Genomic DNA, 26,309 nt, shown 5'->3' on the forward strand with positions numbered 1-26,309 from the left:
ATAAGTTACCTCCTCCAATTGTTCTTTGTCGAGTTTGTAGCAGACTTCATCACATGTGACATACAACATCTTGTTTTGGAGTTTTTCTCTGTGTTTGGGTCCCTTCCATTCATCGACCAATAATTTGATTAGAAATGCTTTGTTGGATGAACTGCAGAGCAGTTTCCTCCATTGTTGGATGATGTGACCGGGTTCTTGTTCTTGAACTGAATGCCTCGGTCTGTACCTCTGTTGGCTCTTTCCGCTTCTCCTTGTAGACATCAAAGACAACATCAATTTGTTGGCTCTTGGCTCCTTCATGGAGGCCTTGGCTAGGGCTGATTCTGCCAGCTGTGCGAAAGTCTTGTCATCCCCTTTCATCTGCTGCACCAAGCTCATCCCATCGATGATGGTTGCTGATGGTTCTGGGATAACTTCTGCAGGGGCAACGCTTTTCTCCAGCTCTCTCGCTAGAGCAGCTTTATTGGTCTCGGCAGAGATCCATAGTCAGTGGCGAGGGCCCATGGCAGAAGGCCCAGGGGATGAGCACCAAGGAGATCTGCTGCTATATCTGGTGGTGCAACAATTGCAGTTCAAAAGCTGACAACATCTGAGTGGTCTTGACTAAACGGATTCAACCAACAGATATCCATGAGCTCAACAAGGGACTGGACATCAGCCTCATCTCTTCTGATACTAGGCAACTGTAGATCTGGGTGATTGAGATGTGCCCACCTCTGAGAGATTCCAGGTAGGTTTGAAACAGCTCCATGATGCGGTTGCACGATGCATTCTCCATGAGCTCTGAAAGTGATGCCTGAGACACATCGTCGTGGAAGCTGCCAATGCTCTCAAGGGCTGCTTCCAAGTGGTGAACCTCTCTGGATATTAGGCTTCTAGCCATGGAAGGAAGGCTTTCCAGGCAAACCTCATCATTGCTTCATAGACAAGCTTGTAGAGTCTGACTGCACGGTTGTACTTCCGTCCTTCCATCACACCTGTTACCGACCCTTTAACAATCACACCTGACTGCACACAGAGATCCTTCAGACCTGCATCCTGGAATCGTTTTCCCAGAATTGAGAGCAAATTGCAGATTGTGTGAAATATCCCCATCCTAATGATGATGTTTTTGAGCTTCTCATGCTTCCACACTATCTCTGCAGCCTTGGCGTAGAGTGCTTGGTGGAACATGCAGATGATGCTGTTCAACTGCAGAGATTCCTTGATGCTAAATGTCCGGTTTAACACTTTGTGCACTGTAGCCAACTCAGTAGCGGGAGCATTGATTGTTGGCAAGTAGCTCCTGGACCACTGTGACATTGTCGCGGATCTGAATATTGAATCCAGTCCAGCTGTTGATGATTTGTACCTTGGGGCAGACATTGAGTGAGTAGCCAGACAAGGTTCTTTGCCTTTGCATTCTGAACCTGAGTAATACAACATACATGGATGAATGTTTACTGGAAGTGCGACGTCATCCTTGGCAAGATCCGTCTTCTGGAGACACACTGCTTTATCAACCTCTTGGACCTGTGAGCAGGGAATTTTGTAGGGCAGTTGCTCTGCCCTGGAAAAAAGGGCCAACACGTTCATTTTTGTCACCGCCGCCGCGACGCCCCCGTCCCCTGGACGCTTATTCCGAGATTATTTGATCTAGGCCTACATGAAGTTCTGCAGCCGTAATACTATTTAAAAATATACATATCCTTCAGAGGGGCAACTTCAGTCGAGGAGGGCAAACGGGCAGTTGCCCAAGCAACCTTAGCCCCCTCCTGTGCACGTCCCTGCCTGTGAGTATGAAATGCTATGTCCAAGCCGGTTGAGGGAGTGGACGAGTTCAGTGTTCCCAATTAGAGATTTTACGGCGATCGGAAGAAGAATGTTTTTACCTTGCCAGCAGTGACGGGAAAGACCAAGTCACTACCAAAAGAGGTGGCAAGTCGTTTTACCTTTTAGGGAAAAGGTCTATCTACTTGGCAAAGAACCCCCATGGTTCTATATAGCACCCCCATGAACCCATGTGTTTTTAGTTGTTGTCATTGTTGTTGTTGTTGTTGTTGTTGATGATGATCTTGGTGTAGATCTTGGAAAGGCAAACAATCACACACATCCTCACAGAAATGCTGAAGCACAAAAATATACAAATGGAAACACTCACATTTTTTCAAACCTGGTTTCATCCACAAGCTTCCAGCATGGTCAACACTAGAGTACAATAAAGTGATAAAGGTATATTCACACACAAACTCAATGAGAGAGAAATATTTGGTAGAAGAGTGAAATTACATAATTAGAAGTGATGCTTGTCCATACTCGATGCTACACATGATGCTTGTCCAAGTTATGATGCTACGCATAGCAAGGTGTTTCTCATGCCCATGTAAACCAACAAGACTCTTACTGTTGAGGAGAGGATCGTTAGCATTTGGTAGCGCCACATGTGGGTGTGAGGTCAGAGTAGTTCTTAAACTATAGAAACAGGCATCCTCCTCACTGCAGGGAAAGATGAGGAGACTCATTAAGTTGATTTTATTAAGTTATTTATTAAGTATTCTGTCAACTTTTACAAACACAAAGTTTTTCCTGGTGGCAATATTGCACCTCAGCATGCATATGTTTTCTTCTTTTCAAAATGCTGCTTCTATGAAATTCTTTACGTATGATGCAAATATTTAAAAACAAAATGTGTCGATATCAGTGTTCTGTTGATTCATGTATGACTGGGTTATAAAGATTGTTTTCAAGGTTCACTATTCACAAAAATAAGCTAGATCTCTGGACTGTAAAATCCCACCTCACTGAAATCTTAACATAAAAGTGTAGTCCACCAAACACTTGATGTTTGATATTTAGTTCAATGAGACTGCATTCAAGATTCATTCAGCTGACTGTTTTGTCTATGTGTCCACAATTAAACCTATAAACTAATAACCACTATGAAACAGAATTATCATCTCTGGTGGGAGAATGAAGCCATTTCACCAAGTATCGGTGGAAGCACAATGGGCTTGAGAGACTGGCCGCTTGGTGTTGGAGATTGCCTGTGAAAGACCACCAACCCTATACCCAGAACTTGTGCAACTTTCTCATACTCCTTAGAGTAAGGATGTGCATGCTCAACATTTGACCTGCAGATACATTAAACGTGGAGGAGAATACCTGAATAAGTTGACAAACCTAAGTGTTAACAGACAAAAACAATATTGTCTCCAATATAGATAAAATGCACTGTACTTCTGTTTGCCATTATTTACCTAAACTTTATCTATCTATTATATTAACCCCCAATACCAGTATTATTAGGACTTCACCTTTGGTCAGAGTTGGCAGCTTATTCACTGAATACTGGAGGATGATTCATGGATTGGACAGACTGGTAGCTGGGTGATGGAGATACGGATCTCTGTGTCTGTGAAGGACTACCGAGCCCATTCCCTCCACCCATACAGAAGCTGGTTTCAGAGGCTGTGCCAACTTCCTCATACCCCTTAGATTGAGGATGTGCTGGCTCTCTCCTTAACCCTTTGGATACATGAAGAAAGCTTTTTTTGTGGAGTTGTGTGTGTGTGCACACTACTCTGCTTATTTGTGCATAAATTAAACGCCTATGAATATTATTCATTGCTGTAATGTGATTCCCTGATCAGGAAGAATATACAGTAAAAGTACTGGTGGTGTGGTGGTTTGTGTCGTGCTGTGTGGTATTGTGTACACTATTTGTCAGGAATAGTCAGTTTTATTACTGTATTATCGTAACCCCCAATACCAGTATTATTAGGACTACAATACACCTTGGTCAGAGTTGGCAGCTTATTCACTGAATACTGGAGGATGATTCATGGATTTGACAGACTGGTAGCTGAGTGATGGAGATATGGATCTCTGTGTCTGACCGGGACAACTCTCAGCCTCATCATCTCCCTTCTCACATGGACTGAGTTTAGAGGTAGTTCCTTCATGCTCACACTGAACAGACTGATTCATTTCGGAGTCAGCCCCTACTGTAAATTTACGGAGACGTCAAAATCCCATATTGAGGCTGGGGAAAAATATAAAAAAGATTGTGGGTATGAGTTTGTTGTTGATTGACAAAAGCTGTGTAATATGTGTGTATGTCATTTACTGAATCTGTTTTGTTTACTGCTGGATTATTAAAAATAAATGATTTGTGTGTCTTTCCTTTCAGTTAAACAGGTTCATGCAATTTGCCCTCTACCAAATGTATCTACAGCCACACCTACAGTTTACACCTACAGCTGTCCTCTGTAAATATCGCTGAAACCGTTTTAAAAGAAGGCCAACTATACACAAACTAAATGTTTTTCTTACCTTGAAACCAGATCGGTGTTGCTCTTGTCTGTGTTGACACCATTAATGTGTGTTTCTTAAATATACTTTTGTGTGGGAAGGTTTGCGTAGGTAGTCAGAATTTGGTTCTACTTGTTCTGCAGCTGTTGTTTGGGAGCTATATCAGAACAGATTCCATTCACATGTTAAGAAATTCCCTTTCAGACAGTAGCCTTCAAACTTTAGTTTTCCTTTCATTTCCAGCTATTTTAAATTGATGTCTCTTTCCTTCTTTTTGTTTTAATTGGATTGAATTTAATTGAGCATCTTTTTTATATTCTTTCTGTACATTGCAGTTTTTCATTGCAAAACTAAAAGTTCTGTTGACATGTAATTCCATCATCACCCCTGTTCTTGCTGCAGTGGCAGTGAAAGGTTGAGATTTCAACTCTCAAGATTTCTACTCACATGCAAAATCATGTTGGCTGTATACAAACCATCAAATTGATTTTAAAATACTCCAGTACTATACTGGTCGTCTCTGATATGGATTTTTATTTTCATTTCACACACATAATGGTTGATTTTTAACTCTGGATATTGGATATAATAGTATCATTTCCTTAGCCCTCCATTTGTTCATCTAGTGAAGTCATCTGCCATCTACAGGTGGAGTGTGGTAAGTGTGTGTCAGTATTGCGCTGTACCGGTCAGTATTTTAATGACGAAAAGTAATTAAACAAATTGTAGATACACAACTGAAAGTAGGTAATTATGTTCATGTGATGATTTCAGACACAAAACATGTTTCTCACCCTAAACTCAAAAAATAACTGAGTATGCATTTTGTGCATGTGTCTTTAAATCTACAATTAGGTTCTGTGTGTGTGTGTGTGCGTGTACCTTATGTCTTGTGTCCAAATGTATGTGTGTACTTATGCGTCTGTGTGTGTACCTTATGTCTTGTGTCCAAACATGTGTGTACTTATGTGTGTGTGTGTTGGTGTTGGCTGTTCATGCTTGCTGCTGCCACATATGTCATGAACTCGAGAGACCTTTATAGCTCACACACAGCCTGCAATAACTGGGTCAGACTAGACACATTTGAACACAGCCATGTTTCAGACAAACCCTTGGTTTTCTGATAAAAAAATCAATAGCTTCACATGGCCTTTACATACGTTTGGGGGTGAATTGCTCCAGAAACCAATCTATTTGCAAAGAAATACATAGGAACACATAGGGGATGTATGCACAGATCCTGCTTAACTGCTGCTAATGCCGTGATTCTTGTATGATCCCTGCCATGAATTACCTCTATATTTGTTATTACCTCCTTTACAACGTTGCAATGTTTATAGGTACTATATAGTATGTCTACACATTGACACCTTGTGGTGAAACGTAAAGCTGGAAAAATAAAAATAACTTTGGCAATAGGCTGTTCCTCTCTAACCCTAGGAATAAAACAGAGTGGAGAGTACCTGGCAGCTGGAAAAGTGTGTTCTTTCATGAGCTTATTCACAGACAGACAAGTCATTGTCATTGTGCTGAGACGCAAAACTGTCCACAAATGTTGTGCTTGGACACTGTGGTTGTTTGTGCTCCGGCATGACTTCTGGGTCAATAAAACACAGTCTCATAGGAATGCAATGAGAGCGGGAGGAAGACAGAGAAAAAGGAGTGCACTGTGAATTGGACAGACATGGGTATTGTCTGTGCTTTGGGATTCCATTTTATTTTTAGGAGGCTTGTTTGATATTGATGTTGCTCTCTGTCTCTGTGAGAGTGTGCGTCTGTGGCATGATTCTGAGATACTCTTAGCCAGTCGCCTCTGGACACTAAAAGCATGGAATGTGCTGAGATTTGCTCTGAGTGACACCACACACACACACACACACACACACACACACACACACACACACACACACACACAGAGTTGCTGCAGAATTCCAGCTGGCCATTGAAGCCGGGTGGGGGTGTTAGGGAACATCTCAAGCTCCTTGTGTGTGTGTGTGTGTGTGTGTGTGTGTGTGTGTGTGTGTGTGTGTGTGTGTGTGTGTGTGTGTGTGTGTGTGTGTGTGTGTGTGTGTGTGTGTATGATACAAATGTCCTGCCCAGTCAAAGACCATGACTCTGATAGGGTGGATAGAAACCAAACTCAGCTCTGAATTGTACTTCACTATTTATGCACTGTGCTTATTATGCACTAATATTATTACATAAGTACAGTCATTCTGTTTGGTATTTGCTTTTCTGAGCTGCAGCTTTGGTTCCAAGTCATTAACAATGGCGTTGGCTGCCAGTTTTGGATTATGTGTATGATTACGTTATCACTAACTAGCAGCACTTTTTGGGTACAATGCACTCTGCACACTTAGTCTGGTAATTTGGCGTCTCACGGACATGGGAGAGTAAGTAGAGTAGTCATAAACATCTGCTCCACCTGCTCTTTCCCAAATGTGTATTATTTTTAGACACCCGTGTCATGTGCCTTTCACACAGCTGTGGCCACAGACTTCACACCCACTACTGTTGTCAGGGCAGTCTGTATATGTAACGTGTTGCTGGTACAAACTGCAGCGACTGAGAGATGTCAGCCTTTCCGTCCTTGGTGTGATGGCTGACTCCATGACTCCTGATTTGTGGGGCGCCTTGATGCAGGAGAGGATAAAAAAAGGGGAAAGAGGTGATGGCTTCTGGCTTCTGGCTTCTGGCTGGCTTGTTCTGGATCCTGTGTCGGAGCTGCATTCTGCTGGGACCAGGTCTCCTCCACCCCTCACAATAACCCGCTGTGGGGGGGAGTGTTCAGGCCAGGCAGCCAATCAGGGCACAGGAAACCCACCCCACCTACTGAAGATCCTGACACGAGGCTGCTATTGGCTGCTGCTCCTCACTCCTCTAAGCCCCTGTTAGCCAATGGGGTGGCAGCGGAGGGAGGTTTGCCCCATAGGAAAGAGGGAGGAGGAAGAGGAAGAGGGCCAAATCATTTGTTTGTGTTAACCACAGTGAAGTAACAGCAGCACTCTGCCACGCATGGCTTTGTAGTGCACATCTAAATGAGCATGAACCTGCTGGTTCGTTTTCTCTTTTTTTGATAGTTTGTTGTGATTTTACATAACATTTATCCACTTATAGGGCAACATAAGCCAAGTATCCCTGCAGGTCCTGAAAGAAGGCTGTTATCCTTCAATGCCAGCAGTAGCCCATGAGGGGCTACCAGAGTCAATCATCCAGTTCATCTTTCACAAGACTTATGATTTATGACCATATACGTCATCATCTGTCACTAGTCATCAGTAGACAAATAAAATAAATTAAATCAACCTTAACATCAAACAAAGCAAGTGCTCTATCTATACCATGTAAAACATAAATATCTCCTCTTGCATAAGGCAGTACCTGCTGACCCTGTGGACGGTAGCCTTAATCTCATAATGAAAAGCCATGGCCTTTGAGTGCAATGAGGCCCAAGCTTAATCTATGACAGCCGGGGTCTGGAAATGACTGGTTTGTAATCAAGCCCACAATACAGAGTACATTCAGTTATGCTGGCCCTGAGAGAGAGAGAGAGAGAGAGAGAGAGAGAGAGAGAGAGAGAGAGACGGGTGTTTACGTTTTTTTTGTCACCTGTCATGCTCCATAGTTATCTTATCCTGTTCAGTCAAGTTTGGGGCAGAGTTTTGAGGGTCGTAGAGGTCGGCCTCCCGCCTCCCAGCGTGAAGATCAGAGTCCTTTAGGATGAACTCATATTTCTTCCTCAGTGTGTATTAACATGCCATATATCATATCACCCCCAATTTTAACTCCAGTTAATTTGAAGTACCTGAATCTGCTCATTGCTGTTGTTTCAGGCACTGACAAATGAATCGCACAATTTGCTGTGAATTGCTTGTTTTCTTGTTAAGACAGAAGCTTGAAATAATAAATATTTAAAAGTAAAATCACAGAATGTAGAAACAACACATACACCTTGAAGACATAATCTCTCCTGTGAACTACAGATTTACAATAAAACCATCAAGCCATCAAAATTGACTATCAGCTTTAAAGGCACAATTTCTTATATGTGTAGTATATAAAATGTGAAAGGACTTTTATTTTGAACCGGGAATGGGGATGAAGACGCAGAGAAGCAGAGACTGGGAGGGAGATACTTTGGAGGGAGCTTGCGACTTGGTCAGCCTTTGTAAGTTGTAAATTGAAGTGCAATAACTGAACTTGCAACCTTGTGATTTCAACTAAGCTCCGTGTCAGCTGTGTGTTGGATACCCCCAGATATTTGAACCATTACATATGCATAAACAGCAATAATAACAAAAGCCAGGCAGCTGTATTATTTGCGTTGATGTTTTGTAACGCGTTAAATATATCAAATTAATAGCAAAAATCAACGCGTTAATTTTGACAGCGATTGTTTTTTTATGTATGATTATGACACAGTGAACAATAGAGACTGTTTTCATCCCCACTTGCTGATAACCCTGTATCACTCCAGGTGACAGTTCAAGTCATACTTGCACTTTGTCTCTCTCTCTCTCTCTCTCTCTCTCTCTGGCCGTCTCTGGCCTGTTTTGTTTGCTATACGGTGTCTACTCATTAGCCCGGTGGAAACTGCACGATTGTATCTCCAAACTAGGCCTGGTTAACATATGACTGGATTTCTGTGTATTCTCTCTGTAGTCTGCAAGCTTAATTGTATGTGTCTTCTTGAGTTTTACAAAGGAATACTAAAACAAGTAATCTTTTAAACATTCCATATTACAACACAGTTTCAATTATTTCAAAAGAGATTTAGCATGTTTTGCTATTTCACACTGTGGAGATATTGTCCTGAGAGGTTTGTTGATAATTTTAGTATTATCTGACCCGACCAGTGCAATCTCGTCTGTGTCAGAAAAGCTGACCCTCTGTCACTCATTAACTTTAAGAGATGGTGGGCAGGGAGATCCGCCCACTTATAATTTGGGGATTTTTTTTTTTGAGTGTCGTGAAAAGAATTTTTTCTCCCCTGTGTGCATTTCCAGAGTAAGAAATGCCAAAACAAACAGAGGTGTTCACTTCAGAGGTCAGTGCGCCGCCTGTTAGGTCATAGTGTGGCATTGAACCTGATTCTAGACGGCACTGGTTTGGTGCTGAGGTCTGCCTGTCATGATATACCATTTCACAAGTAACATATTGTTTTACACAGTTGTGCACGACAAAAATAATTCATGTTAAGATGCAAAGACATATGGGCCGCTCATGAATCATGATCAATCACAGACACGCACACACACACTCTCTCATACACACACACGACTGTTTTGGTAATCCCAACATACCAGCTTCTGTGGTCTAATATCCAGAAGCTGGTTTTGCCAATTTATATTCCAGACAAAGTGCCACTTTAGAAACAAACACACAAACAAAAAAGTAGTTAATAGTTGTTTGCAAACATGACCACACAGATAGTATAATATAATGCAATGATGGGAACGAAATCTCTAAAAGTAAAGACTCAAAACTAAGGTTTCAGCTGAGTTTGTGTCTTGTGTCTCAGAAACAGAAACAGGGGCATTTCGCTCGCTGCTGAGGTCTCGTTCAAATTCTCCTCTTTCTGCTGGACGCACATCAACTTCAGCAGTAACAGGACCCAGATGGTGAGGACTTGCAATATATACATGCCTTTCCTCCAAAAACACCATGTGATCTCTGTTGTTATGAGTTGCTTTTAGCCTTCCGTCACAGACAACATCTACAAGTTTACCTGTTGGATTACGGAGAGATAGAGAGATAGAGAGAGATATGCTTGGAAACACTAAATACAAACTCATGTGTAACGTTGCAGTTGGGGTGTGATGTGAACTAATGGGTGTTTACTGTAGTACATTACTTCTCTGATCTGCCTGTCATCATGTCGTATTTGAATGAGAGTCAGTGAGGTCTAATTGCTCACTAGTTACGAACACACCAGTACTTTATGCCATGTGCATGGCTTATGTTTACATTGCTCAGTGTGTGTATGTGTGAGCTTGTGTGAGTAAACACATGTTTGCATTTGTTTTCAGAGATTTGTGATGGTACTGTGGATTCATATGGAACAGCACAAAAGGTTTTTTCTAAATGACTATACATTTTTCAATGCTAGCCAAGTCCAAAAAAACAAGCATTATTTGGTAACTATTACACGACCAAGCATAACTTCTAATTTGTCGAGCCCTCACGCCCAATCTCCTTCCATCTAAAGAGACAGAGGAGAAAAGCTGAAAAGGGCTCCACCAATCAGGTGGGAATCAGCCCGCTCCACTCCCCCTCACATTCTAACATCAGCTTTCCTCGGATTTCCTCTGAGTCTGAGATAAAAAAAGGGACGCTTTCACCCCCAAACAAGTCCTCGGCAGTCTGTCTCCCATTCATCCCTGGTTTTCCACATTCAATAACCCACTCTGAGCTACCATAATCCTCCACGGCACAGTGTTCGTGGCCGGCTGATGCTAGATTGTTTTGTTTTGGAGTGAAACATAAAACAAGTTGTGGGACATTCCATGGCCCGACCCCTCAACTCCCTAAAGTAGACTGCTCCAACACATTAAAGCAGCTCTGTCTGTGTATGTATGCAAGACCTCGGTGTCTATGTTTGCAAAAGTGTGGATAAGTGTTTGTGTGTGTGTGTGTGTGTGTGTGTGTGTGTGTGTGTGTGTGTGTGTGTGTGTGTGTGTTTGGGCACATTGTGTTGAATGTTGATTGGTCATAGAGTAAAACTGAAATCCACAGGTACATTCTCCACTTCTGGGTCACTATCTGATACCAAGGGTCAAACATCAGGGTCCCACCCACTGCCCTCTCTCTCTCACACACACACACACACACACACACACACACACACACACACACACACACACACACACACACACACACACACACACACACACACTCTCACACACACACACACACACACACACACACACACACACACACACACACACACACACACACACACACACACATACACACACACACACACACACAAACACATAAAACTGTCAGCTAATCTTGGCTCAAGTGAGCAGAGGAGAGAGTAAAGGGTTAACATAGTTCCTGAAAAGTTTTAAATTCCCTCCCCTCAATAACTACCCCAGCCCCCCCCCCCCCCCCACACACACACTCCCCGAAGTGGTCTGCCCCATTCGCTCACATGACTTTCTTGTGTATATGTGTGTATATATGTGTGTGTGTATGAGTGAGTGTGTTCTCCTTGCCATATATAGGAGCCTGTTTAGATAGAGACCTGGACTTCTGTGGTAGTCAGTGTAGTCAGTGATCCAGCTGTAGAGTTGCACACCCCTCTCTCAGTCTCTGGTCTTTCTATCTATCTGTCCCTCACTCTCTCACTCTCTCTCTCTCTCTCTCTCTCTCTCTCTCTCTCATTCTCTCCTCCTCTGAAGGGGTTGCACTGAGTAGGTCGGGGGAATATAAAGAGCTCTGCTTTGCCTTTTGGAAACTCCAGTGGTTTTGGAGTCCAGGACTTTTCATCACCAAACAAACAAAAACCGAAAACAGCCCCGAAGCCAGGCTCACCCTCACTGTCTGCAAGCACAATGAGTAACTCCATGGATGGACTGATTGACATGAGTGACGACGGGTCGTTCATGTTCACCTCCGAGTCGGTGGGCGAGGGCCATCCAGGTGAGTCCACACCTCTGCGGAACACCTTCTGACCGGGCCCTGCTTATCCTGGGCTCTCTTTGTGTATAGCGGTCTAAATGTGCTCTTTCCTCCAAACAGCTGTCTTCACAAGCTAGTATTAGATAGTATTGTGCACACAACGATGAAAATTGTTCAGTTGCCCCTGAAGTGGGTTGAGGGAGCCAGAAACGTGTTTGGGAGTGATTGCTTCAAAGCCTGACAGGTTTGGAGTGCAACTGCAGATATAACTTAAGGGTGTCTCTGGTGAATGTAGTCACATGCCAAAAAAAGCTTCAAATATGAGTCACACACAGATTGCAGAGCTTGCAGAGCCTTGAGATGCATGAGACTGTGCTGAGTGGCAAGCAGCTGCTCTGCAGATGTCTCCAATCCCCTGGTCTGACTCTGCTCTGGGTTAGCCGGTTAGCGGGCTACAGTATTAGCACATTCAGTATGTCAGAGTACCATGCTGGTATTCCATTCAGTGCTTTTTCTCTCCCTCTCTCATACCTTCCTGGGTGTCATGCAGAACTCCCTCCTCCCCTCTCTCAAAGACGCGAGAAGCACATGGCACTCACGCTTGATACGTCATGCTACGCTGATTGGGTAGTGTAATGAGTTTACAGGACTTCTTAGTAGTGCAGCAAACCCCTCACACACACATGTACACACTCAGGCTCTTACTTGACCACACAGCACAGTTGCTAGTACTCTTATCCAGCTTATTCAATATTCAATACATCAACACAAACTCAACACACAAAAAACATCCATACAGAATTATTTTCTTCTGTCTATGAGGACAATTTGACTGGTTGTTGGGGACACACTGTGCTGAGGTGCAGTGTTGCTCTTGTTCAGTGTGGTGTGGGAACCTGCCAGACTTCACCTTCTTTATCAGTCAATATGTGCTCGAGTCAGAAAAGGATTGCAAGATGACTCAAAGGCGCTATTTGTACAAAGGACCTCCAGGCAGAAGGCTGGACGGAGTGCTGACCTCCTTTAGAAATTGACAGCTTATGCTGCAAAAGGCATCATAGATTTAACTTGTGGTGAACGAAAATGACTTGAAATGTCCAGCCCCCCCCCCCCCCCCCCCCCCTTACTGTTTGTTTCTGATGTAACTTGTGCAACCTGTTGCTTCAGCTGTCAGGGCATGCAGAGATGGGGGAGAGAGAGAGAGAGAGAGAGAGAGAGAGAGAGAGAAGGCAATAGGGAAGCAGAGCCATTGTCTGATGTTGTACCTCACTGACTCATCACATACACCATGACGAAGACTATGCACCAAACGACTATGATAGCTTTAAGAAGCGTATGTGCTTTCTAAATGATTGTATGCCACATGCTTATCTGTATGACATTTATTTGAGTTGAAAGATAACAAGGAATTTGAAAGCACTCTTTGCGTTGTCTTTAAGGCATGAGCTTTCAATGGGTACTGTTAGCGTCTAAAATGCTCTTTCTCTTGTTCCTCAGACAAGATCTGTGATCAGATCAGTGATGCAGTCCTTGATGCTCACCTGAAGCAGGATCCAGATGCCAAGGTGGCCTGTGGTAGGTTTGTCACAGAGAAAGGGAAAGACATGGAGGGCATGAACTAATGCTTCAGTAAACAAACAAAGAGAGAGGGTATCAGCCCCTAATAATGTCAAATATTTTTGGTTTCTGAAGCTATTTTCAACCATATTTCTAGTATGGCCCTAGAATACTATATTTGAAAACAAAATGACCAAAGGATCAGTATTCTGTGGCCAATTGGTAATGGTGTCTCCTGCTGTCCCTATAGAGACTGTGTGTAAGACTGGAATGGTACTTCTTTGTGGTGAGATCACATCTCGTGCTAATGTGGACTACCAGAAGGTCGTGAGAGATGCCATCAAACAGATTGGTTACGACAACTCTGATAAAGGTAAGTCAATTGCTGGCTGGTATAAATCTCATTCTCTTGAGTATTTTGCTATACTGTGCATTTTTCTGCAACAGTAACATATGTTATGTCCTGCCATTTCATCACATTCAAACCCTCTCCTTATCTCCAGGGTTTGACTACAAGACCTGCAATGTGTTGGTGGCGTTGGAGCAACAGTCTCCTGATATCGCACAAGGTGTCCATATCGACCGTCACGAAGAGGACATTGGAGCTGGAGACCAGGTAATGACACGTAGTCAAAGAGTGTGACATTTCGTTTTTGCCCACCACATTAGAGGAAGAAAGATGTCCTAATGTCTGAATTCTCCTGCAGGGCTTGATGTTTGGCTATGCCACAGATGAGACCGAGGAGTGCATGCCCCTGACTATTGTCCTCGCCCACAAACTCAACGCCAAGATGGCCGAGCTCAGACGCGATGGCACCGTCCCCTGGCTTCGCCCTGACTCTAAGACCCAGGTGATTTTTCAACACTTCAAATTCACCCACATCAGGCACTTCCACAGCAAAAGCTGTAATGCTTTTTTTTTTATTCAATAAAATACTGAGTTCAGGAACTCTGAGGGGAACCGTATCCTCCTGACATCTTTCCAAATGCATTTCTGGAAGTTTTTATGTGATTGCACAAGCATATTGCTCTTCTGAAGTTGTATTATTATTATTATTATGTTGTGATTGCACAAGCAAGGAGTTGATCTTCTTAAGTGTTTATTTCATTTTTGGCGCCTTTTCAATTCCCATGGTTTTCACGATATTTATTCCTCTGTAGCGCTAACACGTCCGTCCTAATGCTTTGTAGTGTGCTTGTACATTTTCCCATTGAAAATGAATGAGGCTAAGTTATCTGTGTTTGAGGTAAAGTGGTTAGCATTGTTGCCTTCTAAACATCTGACCTGGGTTCAATTCCTGGCCAAGATGCCTTTGTAAGCAAGATACCTTTGTAAGACACTGCACTACGTCTGCTTAATACTTGACCTGTAGTATACTGAGGATATAAATTCAATGGTCTTGAACAGGGGAATGTATATGTCTGTAGTGGTATGTTGAAGACGTGCATATGAAAGGCTGTGAGTTTCTGACATGGGAAACATTCAATCAACTGCATGCTAAGAAAACTGTTTCTACACACCAGCAACCATTCGTGTAACACTGGTAAAGGGATGGTCTATATAATTAGCTTGTGATGGATGAGGGAGACGTAAAAATGTTCACATGGTGTTTTGTAAGATAAGTCTGATTTACAACCTAGGTTTTTCATTTTAAAAGCATGATAACAGTCTCATTAGCACTTTTACAAATCATTGATGTTCACTGCTAGTGCTTGATCAATAAAATACCTATCCTGCATAAGGGTCTGAAAAATGAACTATGGAACTACTGTTGAACAGAAATGAAGGGGAGTCATCTACTGTAGTATCAGATTCGTCCACAGATTTGTGCTTTCCATGCCCTGGCTGGCTTAAACAAAGCGGTAGGTTGTGTGAGTGTGTAATCAGCGTAGAGCCACATGATGAGCACAGGGTGTTCCATATTCACCTGTCCCTGGAACTACGCCATGGGAAAGCAACATCGTAGGATCCCCCACCGTTCATGCTCTGCCCTGGAAAATGCAAGAGATTCATTCAAAGTGTCACCTCGGAAAGCTGAGACTCCTGAGCTATTTTGGAGTTTCTGACATTCTCCAAATAGCAGGAAGCAGTGGGAAGGGTGGGAAGCCTCTCATGTTCTGCAGCACACACACTGCATTCGGAATGTGTTGTGTCCTAAAGTCCTAAAGTAGGGGAACAGAAACAGAGACGTTCGTGTTATATTCGTCACTTGACATTATGTTCCACTGCACCCCTTCATTCTCCTAACCTGGCCATTCCAGCCATTCCATTCAGCTCTACTTCTTGGCTTCTTTGAAGTGTTTAAAGCTGACGGTAAAGCAATCTGTTTTTCTCTGCTTCTGCAGGTTACGGTACACTACAAACAGGAAAAGGGCGCCGTCATCCCTCAGCGCGTCCACACAGTTGTGGTCTCCGTGCAGCACGACGATAACATCTCGCTGGAGGACCAGAAGAAGATCCTGAAGGAGAAGGTCATCAAGGCCGTGGTGCCCGCTAAGTACCTGGACGAGCACACCATCTACCATCTGCAGCCCAGTGGCCGCTTTGTGATCGGAGGTCCTCAGGTGAGTTATGAGATGTTCATATCTTACTCCATCCTCTCCGGCTCGACCGTGAGATCCGCAGTTGATTGCATCGGCTCACCACAGTTTGGCCAGGCTAACCAAGCAGAAATGAAAGAATTTAGGAGAAAAGCTGAAGCTAGGTTTGAAATCTCTTACAACAACATTAATAAAAACACGAGGTTAAAACCACCAGAAAAGGTTTGCACCACTACAACTCTGGTCTGATGTTGTGCCCTCGTCGGTTCTTGCAGGGTGATGCCGGCGTGACTGGAAGGAAGATCATTGTGGACACATATGGTGGATGGGGGGCTCACGGTGGTGGAGCTTTCTCTGGGAAGGACTACACAAAGGTGGACCGCTCTGCTGCGTACGCCGCTAGATGGGTGGCCAAGTCCCTGGTCAAAGCCAAGCTGTGCAGACGAGTGCTGGTGCAGGTAGATTGCCATTTTGTACAATTGATGCAATTCTTATAGATAGCAGACACACTGAAATACATGAAGGAGAGTTACATTTACTTACTGTCAGGTTGACACAGTGGCAGTAACAGTAGAACCCCACAAGGCATTAAAACAGTATTTGTAATAGATCTATCAAAAGGCCATTTCCAATGGTGCAAATCAGAAGAAGTAGATTAGGGAAAGTTCTAGTTTCTTTAATGGTTTATAGTGTATAGCAGAATCACTTCTCAACATATTGACATTTTCTCGTGGCCATGTCTCAGGTGTCCTACGCCATTGGAGTGGCCCATCCCCTGTCCATCTCCGTCTTCACCTACGGCTCCTCACAGAAGAGTGAACAAGAGCTCCTCCACATTGTCAACAAGAACTTCGACCTTCGGCCAGGTGTAATTGTCCGGTGAGTTATACAAACATTTTATGATGGATGTGTATATTATATTCCTGTACACATCTGTTATAAGTAGTGAAATTGTAGAGGACTTAACTAGTCTTTGATGAAGGCTAATTTTCCCGTTCTTAAAAACTATTGACAGAGACCTGAATATGAAGAGGCCAATCTACCAGAAAACTGCCTGCTACGGCCATTTTGGCAGAAGCGAGTTTGCCTGGGAGGTCCCAAAAGCCTTGAAGTTCTAGAGAGGCATTTGTTCTGTTAACACAAAATACAACTTGTGACACAGGAGTAAGGACATTTTAAGGACGTGGTCTTTTTCACCCTTCTTGCTCTCTCGCTCTCTCTTGATTTCTTTGACATACAACACCAGTCAGAGAGGAGAGTGAGGAAACACTGTAATTTTCTTTTCCTTATCAAAATCATAAAAAAAAAATCTTCATTTTGTTTTAAAAATACAGTTACGCCCAAAATACGTCCTTTCTCTGAAGTTAGAAGTTGGTTTCAACTGAATCAGCAAAAGCTACAACTGCAACTGTGTGCATAAATAATATCTTAAATCAACACTGCAACTAAAACCTCAAACCATTAGGCCACTTTTTGATGTCGCTGAAAACTGGATCCATTGAAGTAATCAACATGGCCCAAAGTCTGATCAGAAAAAAACTAAATTTCCTTCCATCCCAATTGTTGTTCCAGGGAGTAGGCTGTTGCAATATTTTACAGCCTATTGGTGCTATAGCACTGGCAATGGGGTTGATGTTTTATTTTAGAAAGGTTAAGGACTCAAGTCATGTATGATAAAAAGATAAGATATAGTATAACTTAAATGACTATATACTGAAAAGATGGTTTTCTGAGTGTATGATATGAGTGTAGCAGCGTGTAAATAGACCTAATCTGGTAAGGACATACCATGCTATTTTGGGTTAAGGGAGTGTTATCTATCTGTCTTTCCATACCATTGAAGTTGATGTGGACCTCTGCCTGTCAAAGTCATGGTAAACGTTCAACCATTGCTGATCACTAACCTGACAGGCCCATAAAACAGCAGGTCAATACCTTAACAGTCAATTCAGGTCATCAGTGTCTTTTTTGAAGATCAGATTTGTTTTTTGTTTTGGTTTGCTGTTAACTTTTTCCAAAGGGCCTACTGCGAAAAGTTTTCCACACGCACGAAACTAGATGCTCAGAGAGGCCGTATCACTTTGTCTTGCTGATTTTCATTCATCCTTTTTCAAATAATACTGATCTGTGCCTGTAACACCTCTCAGACTGACCAAGGAGCCATTGTGGTCAAGCTGTACCATTCCTGTTCACAACATAATGTAAATAATTTGCTGCAGCCTGTTTCAACTCATTTAAATAGCTGCTCATCGCGATATCTTCCTTACATTATGGCTTGATGGTTGTGGCTGCATCACTAATTTGTCATATACGCCTAGGTTATTGCAAAGCATGAGGTTTGAAGTGGTGGTGATTTTTTGAATGATTAGTGGCTTTACATTTCAAAGCATGGAATGGCGCTTTTTGAACATCTATATTTCTTTTACCAGCATAACGTGTTTTTGAATGTTTCACAATCCATGTAAGCCATGTACTAGAGAGCATATGTGTCAGTTTGAATCAACATATAATGCCCTTGTTCATTTTCATGTCATCGTAACCTTTTTTGGTTTTATGAAGGCAATGTTGGGCTGTTGTTTATCCTGTCTTGATGAAAAAACGTGCAAGATTGCCTGTTTACATGTATAGACTGTGTACTGGCTACATGGAAATGGAATTGATTGGAATGCAATATATTCCAAAAATATATATTTGATACATATTGATGTCTAAAATGTCCTGCGTAGGGATCATTGTTGCACTGTGGTCCACAGCCCAGCGATCATCTTGTGTGTGTGTGTGTGTGTGTGTGTGTGTGTGTGCGCGTGTGAGTGTGTAAGTGCCATCATGAACCTCTCTGACAAAAGACGACAGAGCCATGTACAACACCTGGGATGTGCTGGTTGACCTACTTTTGTCTTAACTTTCTGCTGTGGTGCAGTCACAGGTCTTTCGCTGACACCTTTCCTGTCTTATCACTGTCTAATTTGTTTGAGAATGCACTCTCAGTCTTAACAATTCATTAAGTAGCTTTACTATGTAAATAATTTGAAACAATTAAAATTTTAAGACCAACATTGCACGTTTCATGAAGTTTGTCATACATAATGTCTCTCATTCTTTTGCATCATTTAATTGATTCTCTGCATACAAAAAGTTAGCCTATACCAAATACCACATTTTTGGGCATCAATGACTATTAGGTAAAAACTTACAAAATAAATATAACATAATAGATGTGCCTCATACACTTACATATCTTATCACATATACATAAACATATCAGGAGTGAATCTAACAAATATAAGGATAGGACAAGCGACAAATAAAACGATCACGATAACTAATTAGCGTAGCTACGTCGGTTATTGGCCAGTTTGTTAAAAATCGGCCAGTCTGTTAAACAATCGATATGCCAAGTTTAATAATAGATTAACATGACAACGCGAACGTAGCCGATAACACACGCATGGCGGTATTATACCCCATTATGATATAGGATAGGTAAACCTGAAAAGGCCCAACTACAATGAAAGACACGCCGTGCTGGTGCAAATGTGAACACAATTTATTATCTGAACTTAAGGCAAATAGACATACAGTACATTTAAAACTGGACTCTGCGCTCTGCTCTCCTGCGTCTGTCTTTGGATTGGTTTTCAAACAACAAAAAAAGGCACACGGTGGTCAGCCGTTCCATGTTGACTTAGGCTGTGCAGGTCACGTCCCCAGCCAGGGGACAGAGTGTTTCGATGATAGACTTTGACCCTTCGTGAGCAGACCCGACAGCCAGGTACAAAATACATTTCTATTTGAAACCATTTAGCCAAGATGGAAGGAGAGAGAGAGAGAGAGAGAGTTAGTGATTCCTGGAGAAGGTGAATTTGGTTGAGTTTTTACTGGGTGAAATGTTTTGCTTTGACAGTCTGACAACACTGTGGCATGGCGCGACTAAAGGTCACCAGAGATGTTGAGAGTGAGCCCTGTCACTGATTAGAAAGTACAGAGTGTCAATCAATTCCTTTCTATAGAGGAATGCAGGGAGCAGCTTGGGGCTTAGGCAACAACACTTCATCCAGTCAACCAGAAGATAACGCTTACCATTGACACAAACAACAACAAACAAACAAACAAACATGAAACAACCACGGGAAAACAAGACAAAATATCTCTTGAACTATGAGACAGAAAGAATAAGGATAGATCTCTTTGGTGGACAAAAATATTAACACGAGCGTCCTAAACTCTTCTGAAGCCCTCTTGTAAAAGACACTGACACATGTCAGAAGCTGTGCTCCAGACACCCACTCAGTTCACATCTCTCACTGTTTTAACAGCACCTAAAGGTCACTTTAACACATAAGCAGTCAGACAATATTCATCCTATTTCCGTCAGTCACCCTTACACATATCTCCCATTATAACAAAAATATATATTATTTTGAAATGTCGAATATGAATTCTTTCAACGGATTAATGGAAAGCTGGTGATGTAATGTCCTGAGAATAGAAAATAGTAACTGGCCAGTACTGGATAAACAAACACGAGTAACGACACTGAGCTGGGATGCAGAGACCAGAGAAAGGCCGACAGATGCTTATGGCACTGGGCAGGGCTTTCCCACACGCCACCTGACGCCACAACCGGGCCGGATATGTCCCAGCGAGTGAGTCGCCGTCTGGCCAATAATGGCCACTGGGGAGACACCGTCGCCAGGACACAAAGGTCTTGTCGATTAATTACGACCAGAAATGAGCGCTTTAGTCTGTGCAGAAGCCATGGGGTCAGAATGACATGTTCCTTCTGTTCGTTCCTCTTCTGTGAGGTTATACTGAGAGATCGTGTTTTGAAAAGGTCACTTTCTAAAAGAGATATCATGGCAATACTACGAGAGGGATATGTCACATCCTGATTTGTCTCATTTAAGGGCTGTGGCTGAGTGGGTAGAGGGAGAGAGTGCAGCCTGCTGCACCTTTGAAAAAAAGAAGTAACTCTGAGAGCACTGTAAAACCAGCGAGTCATACAATGACTGACTAAAAATACACAACAGTTTAAGGTCTTTGCATACATGAAACTGGCCTCAAGGGGGCGCACACTCCTGTTTTCTGTATTTAAAAAAAAAAACACCTTCACTCTCTCCATTTTCTTGAAATACTGACACTAGCCGGTAGAATTAAATCCTCCGCGACCAAACAGACACCAAGTGACTACGTTTAAAATTCTTGGTTTCGTTGGCAGATTAATCTGATATTGCTGCTTCGGCTGTGGTGGGCAGAAAGAGCATGGATTAGGAACAACATCAGACATATTTAATGACCTCAGCCTCGAGCTCATAGCTAGGTGCTGCAAGGCACTGATACTGATGTGCACAGTGCATGAGTGCACGAGTAGAGTGGAGCTGTATCCTGGTACATGGCACACAGACACCCTCACAGTCCTCCTCTACATTCACCTTCCGTCATCCATTTTTCATGTCTGCTGAAGAAGAGAACAGGAGGATAAAAGAGGGAGAAAGAGAGGAAACTCTCCCAACGCTGGCTTTGAACACGCTGGGCACAGTAGTCGTTGAAGGCTCCTGCCTTGAAACAACCAAACAGATTTTTTTCCCGATGGCCTTTGAAGTGGTTTAACAAGGCTGGGCTTCCGTTCGCTTCCAGTCCGCTTGCTCCTGCTGCGCGAGGTGGCCTCCACTGACTCAGCTCTCAGCTTGTACGCAGCTGTGGTAAATATAGATATATAAGCTTCAGTCTCACTAATGAAAGCAACAGTCAATTATTACTTCCAACAGCGTCCTCTCATTTGAGTGTGGCCTTGTTTGGTCCAGAAAGCTAAGGCACAATGGCAGAACAGCTCCCTCTCCTATGGACAGGCCATTAAAGGGCACAATCCAAGGTGTGTGTTCAGCATGACCACGGGCCATGGAGTCCACAGAACAGAGCAGGGTCTCGTGAAGTAGAAAAGGCAAATCCAAATAAGCGAAAGGTCTTTTTCAGGCGATGGCACTGTGGGTTTGGACCGCCACAGACTGGCACTGTTTGCACAAGAGGGGCTTATGAAGCTGGTCTTCTGTTTTCAAGTGAAGATGTGTGCATGTGTGTATGTATGCCTGTGTGTGTCTGTGTCTGTGTTCACAATATGGCATATATGGTAGTTTGCCAGTCAGTTTTGCCAGTATGGCGGATTTGCCAGTTTGCATATAGTATCTCGTGTGTATGTGTGTAAGAGAGAAACAGACTACAGAGGGCTTTGGTTGGTTTTGGCTTTGGATCATGGGCAACATGAATGTGTGTGTGTGTGGTGTGTGTGTGTGTGTGTGTGTGTGTGTGTGTGTGTGTGTGTGTGTGTGTGTGTGTGTACTTGCGCGTATGTATGTATGTATGTATGTATGTACAGTATGTATGTATGTATGTATGTATGTATGCATGTATGCATGTATGTATGCATGTATGCATGTATGTATGTATGTATGTATGTATGTATGTACAGTATGTATGTATGTATGTATCTATGTATGTATGTATGTACAGTATGTATGTATGTATGTATGTATGTATGTACAGTATGTATGTATGTGTGTATGTATGTATGTATGTACAGTATGTATGTATGTATGTATGTATGTATGTATGTATGTATGTATGTACGTACGTATGTATGTATGTATATATGTGTTTCCCTTCCAACTGCAGAGCCTTCCAGCAGCCTGCAGCCCAGTGACAGCTCTGAGGGTCATGTGAGGGTCATGTGAAGCCTCTGTACCTGTGGCTGTCTTCCAGCAACACTGAGTCCCGTGGGTCTCCACACCTCCAGAGGGACTGAGAGCAGAAAACAAAACTAAAAATAACCAGAAGACAAAAAACAAGAGCAAAAATAGTCTTTGGTCTCTCAGCCGTGTGCAAAGTTCTGCGGAGAGTTCTTTGGCGAGAATTTCCGACAAGACTCGGGGGGAGAGGTGGACGGTGAGAGGAACGGCTACTGGCCTGCTGCTGCTGATGACGCTCTCCTCCCCCTCCCCGGGGAAATGCCACCTCTCCTAGCCTCACTGTGATTGGTCGAGGGCCAGCCCGGTGGCCTCCGTCTCCACGGCTACAGCACGGACATGCTCTCTGGTTGGTGGTTCTCCATCTTGTGCTCCCGCCCTCTGGGCCCCAAGGCTCCGCCGCGTGCCAGGACCATGACGGTGTTGCCGGACACGCCGGCGAACTCGAAGGCGAATGTGCCGTAGAAGAGCATGATGATGACACAGAAGACCCACTCGAAGATGGCCGAGGCGTGCTGCAGCGCATAGCTCTCCTGGACGAAGAACACGCCACCTAGAGGATAGGGGAGTTAAGGACTACAACTGCGTAGAGCAGGTGTTGATGTAGACCCGGGGTGCACTTTTCACACTGTCCAACACTGTAGGGCATTTCAGCAATGACCTCAGACAGCTAAGTAATATGCTCTTGCAGCGTAACCAGTACACCTTCACACAGCTGGTGGTTGGTAATAACTTCTATTTTGTGTACTGTAACTTTAGAAACTCATGCACATCTAATATGAGATGAGGGCCAACAAATAAATCTAGATGTAAATCTCCTCAAAATGTCCATTACAGCATCCTGCCTGCTCCACTACCCTCTACTCTTTATTGTAGTTAGAATTATTACTGGTGGATATGTGTCTTCTGTAATGTTTTTTCTGCTACCTTATGAACACTAAAAAAATGACCTCCAGTGCTCTATCGAAACAGACTCTATACTCCAGATGTGGGCTGGCAGCATGGGACTCATATGCGACTGTGCGACTGACATTGCTGGGTCACATTGGCTGGCTGAGAGCGGAGCCCCTTGGCGCGCGCGCGCGGTCTGAGAAGGATACTGAGCACGAGGGAGATCAAGGCCACCAGACTCATGACCAGGCGCAGGTGGCCCACGCTGTACTCGCCCTGCGTCTTGGCCAGCCGGTAGGTGAGCGCCGACTGCAGGCACACAAACAGCATGCTGGTGGGGAAGGCCACTCCTGCGCCCACGTAGTGAAGCACTTTAGCGTTGTCCACCTGCAGGAGACACACACAAGAGAAGAGAAGGCTCACGTCAGCCGGCAATACGAACAAATGATCTTTCCGTCATAACCACAATTTCAGAAGAAATTCATAGGAATAAAAACATCAAGTGTGATGAATACATAACTAACTCTTGCAGCTAAACCACTGCTCAGACACGTACTGTTGAGAATTGCTGTCTGATTTGGTGTTGGATGTCTGAAAAGTTATCAGTCCCTAATCTATTGTAACCATCAGCGCCTCTTGATTTCAAAATGGCCACGGCTATAACCCAGCTTCACAGACAGGTGGCAGTGCAGAACCAACAATACAGTAAGAGTCTCCGATCACCTTCACTCCTGCATGTCCAAGGGGCAGCTGTTGTTTCTGAGCACTGACATTTCCACCGTCCTTTCACAGAGAAGGATCTCCATCCTCTGCCGAACACGCATACACGCACACACTTTGTCGTGAAAGATCAGGAGCACATTCTAGATTGCATTGTATCGCATTTGATACCGGGAGGTGTGGGGGTGTTCTAACTCACCGTAGGGGGCAAACCGTGGCAGATTTCCCCTGTCAGGTCACACACTCTCTGTCACGCAAACACTCTCACAGACACGCACACCCTCATGCACACAATACACAATGGAGGAGCTTGTGACCATGTGTCAGCCTGATGCTACACACACACACACACACACACACACACACACACACACACACACACACACACACACACACACAAACACACACTCGCTCTCTCTCTGTCCATCTACCACACACATTTTGGGCTGGGAGAATTGATGAGTGATGGAGATAACATTCAGGCAGTGAAGCAGAAACATGTGCAGAGCAGGGAGCGCTGCTCTCAGATCAGCAAGCGCTTTCATTTCATGATCAGCGAAGACACACAAATCTGATCCCCGGTCAGCTTTATATTCTTGGTATTTGCTTTGACAATTCTCTGTTGAGTTTAAAGTATTTCAGCAACCTGCAGCCAAAACTCCCACATCGTACCCAGAGCTCCGTGCAGGAGGTCCTTAGGCACCAGGTGTGCGTGTGTGTGTGTGTGTGTGGGAGTGGAGTGTCCGTTCCTGACATAAACCTGTCCGAGAGCAACGTCTGCAGAGCATGGTTATGTAAGCTCAGTGGTGCCTGCTGCACTACCACGCCAGCCTTCAGAGCCAATTAAGCAGTGAGGGAGAGACACAATGCCTTTGAGGAGGCTTGCTTTAACATGAGCCTGTCTGTCTAATCCCTGCTGATCTCTCCTAATTAACTCACAGAGGGAGAGGAGGGAAGTGAGAGAAAATGGGGGAAAGAGAGAGGGAGAAGGAAAGGTAGAGAGAGGGAGAGAAAGAGAGAGAGAGGGAGAGAAGGGGTGTGGGGCTGACAGAGACAAAGACAGAGTACAATGGAAGATCTCTGTCCTTTAGATACCCAACAGATATTCTGCCACCTCTAACAATGGTGCAAGACAAAAAGACTTGGCATACTCGCCATGTTCACTCTATTCACTCTTAACTAGGCTTATACACGCTCCCTAGACACACACACACACACACACACACACACACACACACACACACACACACACACACACACACCAGGGGCTGCTCGTCCATTTAAGCAGATGAAACACTGCTTAATAAAACATTAACGAAAAAATGAAATGCATGGATTCTCACTGTGTGTGACTGTTCCATTTAACAATTGATTACCTGCCTATGTTGGTGAGTGTTGCATAGTCAAACTGACAAAGTAAGCTGTACGAACAGTGGCCCCCATTGGCAAATTTTAAAATGATACTCTGTATACTCTGTTTCTGTTATTGGTCAACTGACCTTTTGTCCCAGATTTTAAATCCGCCTTCTAAAGTTATTTATCTCGTGTGAGTAAAATACATGTGTTTTCTACTCCAGCAGCCACCCACACTATTTCTTTGTCATGTGTTGCCTCTCACCAGTTTAACAGTGGAACTGCATCAGGTAGGCTATGACAAGCAGTGCAATCACTAGCGGAGCTTCAATGAGTGTCACGCACCCGAGGCCAAGCTCCACGACTAGCAAAAATAAATTCTGGACTCAGCAGTGTCAGCTAGTATAACCAGTTTGAAAGATGTGCTCAACAAACATCTTAACAGTTTGTGGTGTTTTTCAAATAAAGATTTTAATCGATAGTCCCTAAAACACACACACACACACACACAACACACACACACACACACACACACACACACACACACACACACTCATGGCTGCCTGCAGAGGGAGAAAAACACTGCACTAT

At 43.6% G+C, this 26,309-nt stretch overlaps 2 protein-coding genes across 3 annotated transcripts in view; one reads left to right on the top strand and one right to left on the bottom strand.

The window, feature by feature from the left end:
• The first annotated feature begins 11,522 nt into the window (after positions 1 to 11,522).
• Positions 11,523 to 19,070, top strand: LOC105911600 (S-adenosylmethionine synthase-like). Of its 2 annotated transcripts, XM_012840424.3 has the most exons (9): positions 11,523 to 11,937; positions 13,414 to 13,491; positions 13,724 to 13,846; positions 13,977 to 14,089; positions 14,181 to 14,324; positions 15,820 to 16,038; positions 16,290 to 16,472; positions 16,760 to 16,893; positions 17,030 to 19,070. In XM_012840424.3, the coding sequence occupies exons 1-9, from the start codon at positions 11,850 to 11,852 to the stop codon at positions 17,130 to 17,132; spliced, it is 1,185 nt and encodes a 394-aa protein (XP_012695878.1). In that variant the 5' UTR covers positions 11,523 to 11,849; the 3' UTR covers positions 17,133 to 19,070. The 2 variants fall into 2 exon arrangements, with proteins under 2 accessions (XP_012695878.1, XP_042565476.1); XM_042709542.1 differs by lacking the exon at positions 17,030 to 19,070 and having other exon boundaries at positions 16,760 to 16,897.
• Positions 19,071 to 22,607: 3,537 nt separating this feature from the next.
• Positions 22,608 to 26,309, bottom strand: part of zgc:154058 (Transmembrane protein 150A-like) — a 37,461-nt gene continuing 33,759 nt past the window's right edge. Inside the window, exons 7-8 of the mRNA XM_012840425.3 lie at positions 23,855 to 24,032; positions 22,608 to 23,307 (exon numbers count right to left, since the gene is read on the bottom strand). Of these exons, the coding sequence (XP_012695879.1) occupies positions 23,081 to 23,307; positions 23,855 to 24,032 (405 nt within the window). The 3' untranslated portion in view covers positions 22,608 to 23,080. The remainder of the gene's footprint in view (positions 23,308 to 23,854; positions 24,033 to 26,309) is intronic.

The sequence above is a fragment of the Clupea harengus genome, chromosome 13, assembly GCF_900700415.2.
Source record: "Clupea harengus chromosome 13, Ch_v2.0.2, whole genome shotgun sequence".
Classification (NCBI taxonomy): domain Eukaryota; kingdom Metazoa; phylum Chordata; class Actinopteri; order Clupeiformes; family Clupeidae; genus Clupea; species Clupea harengus.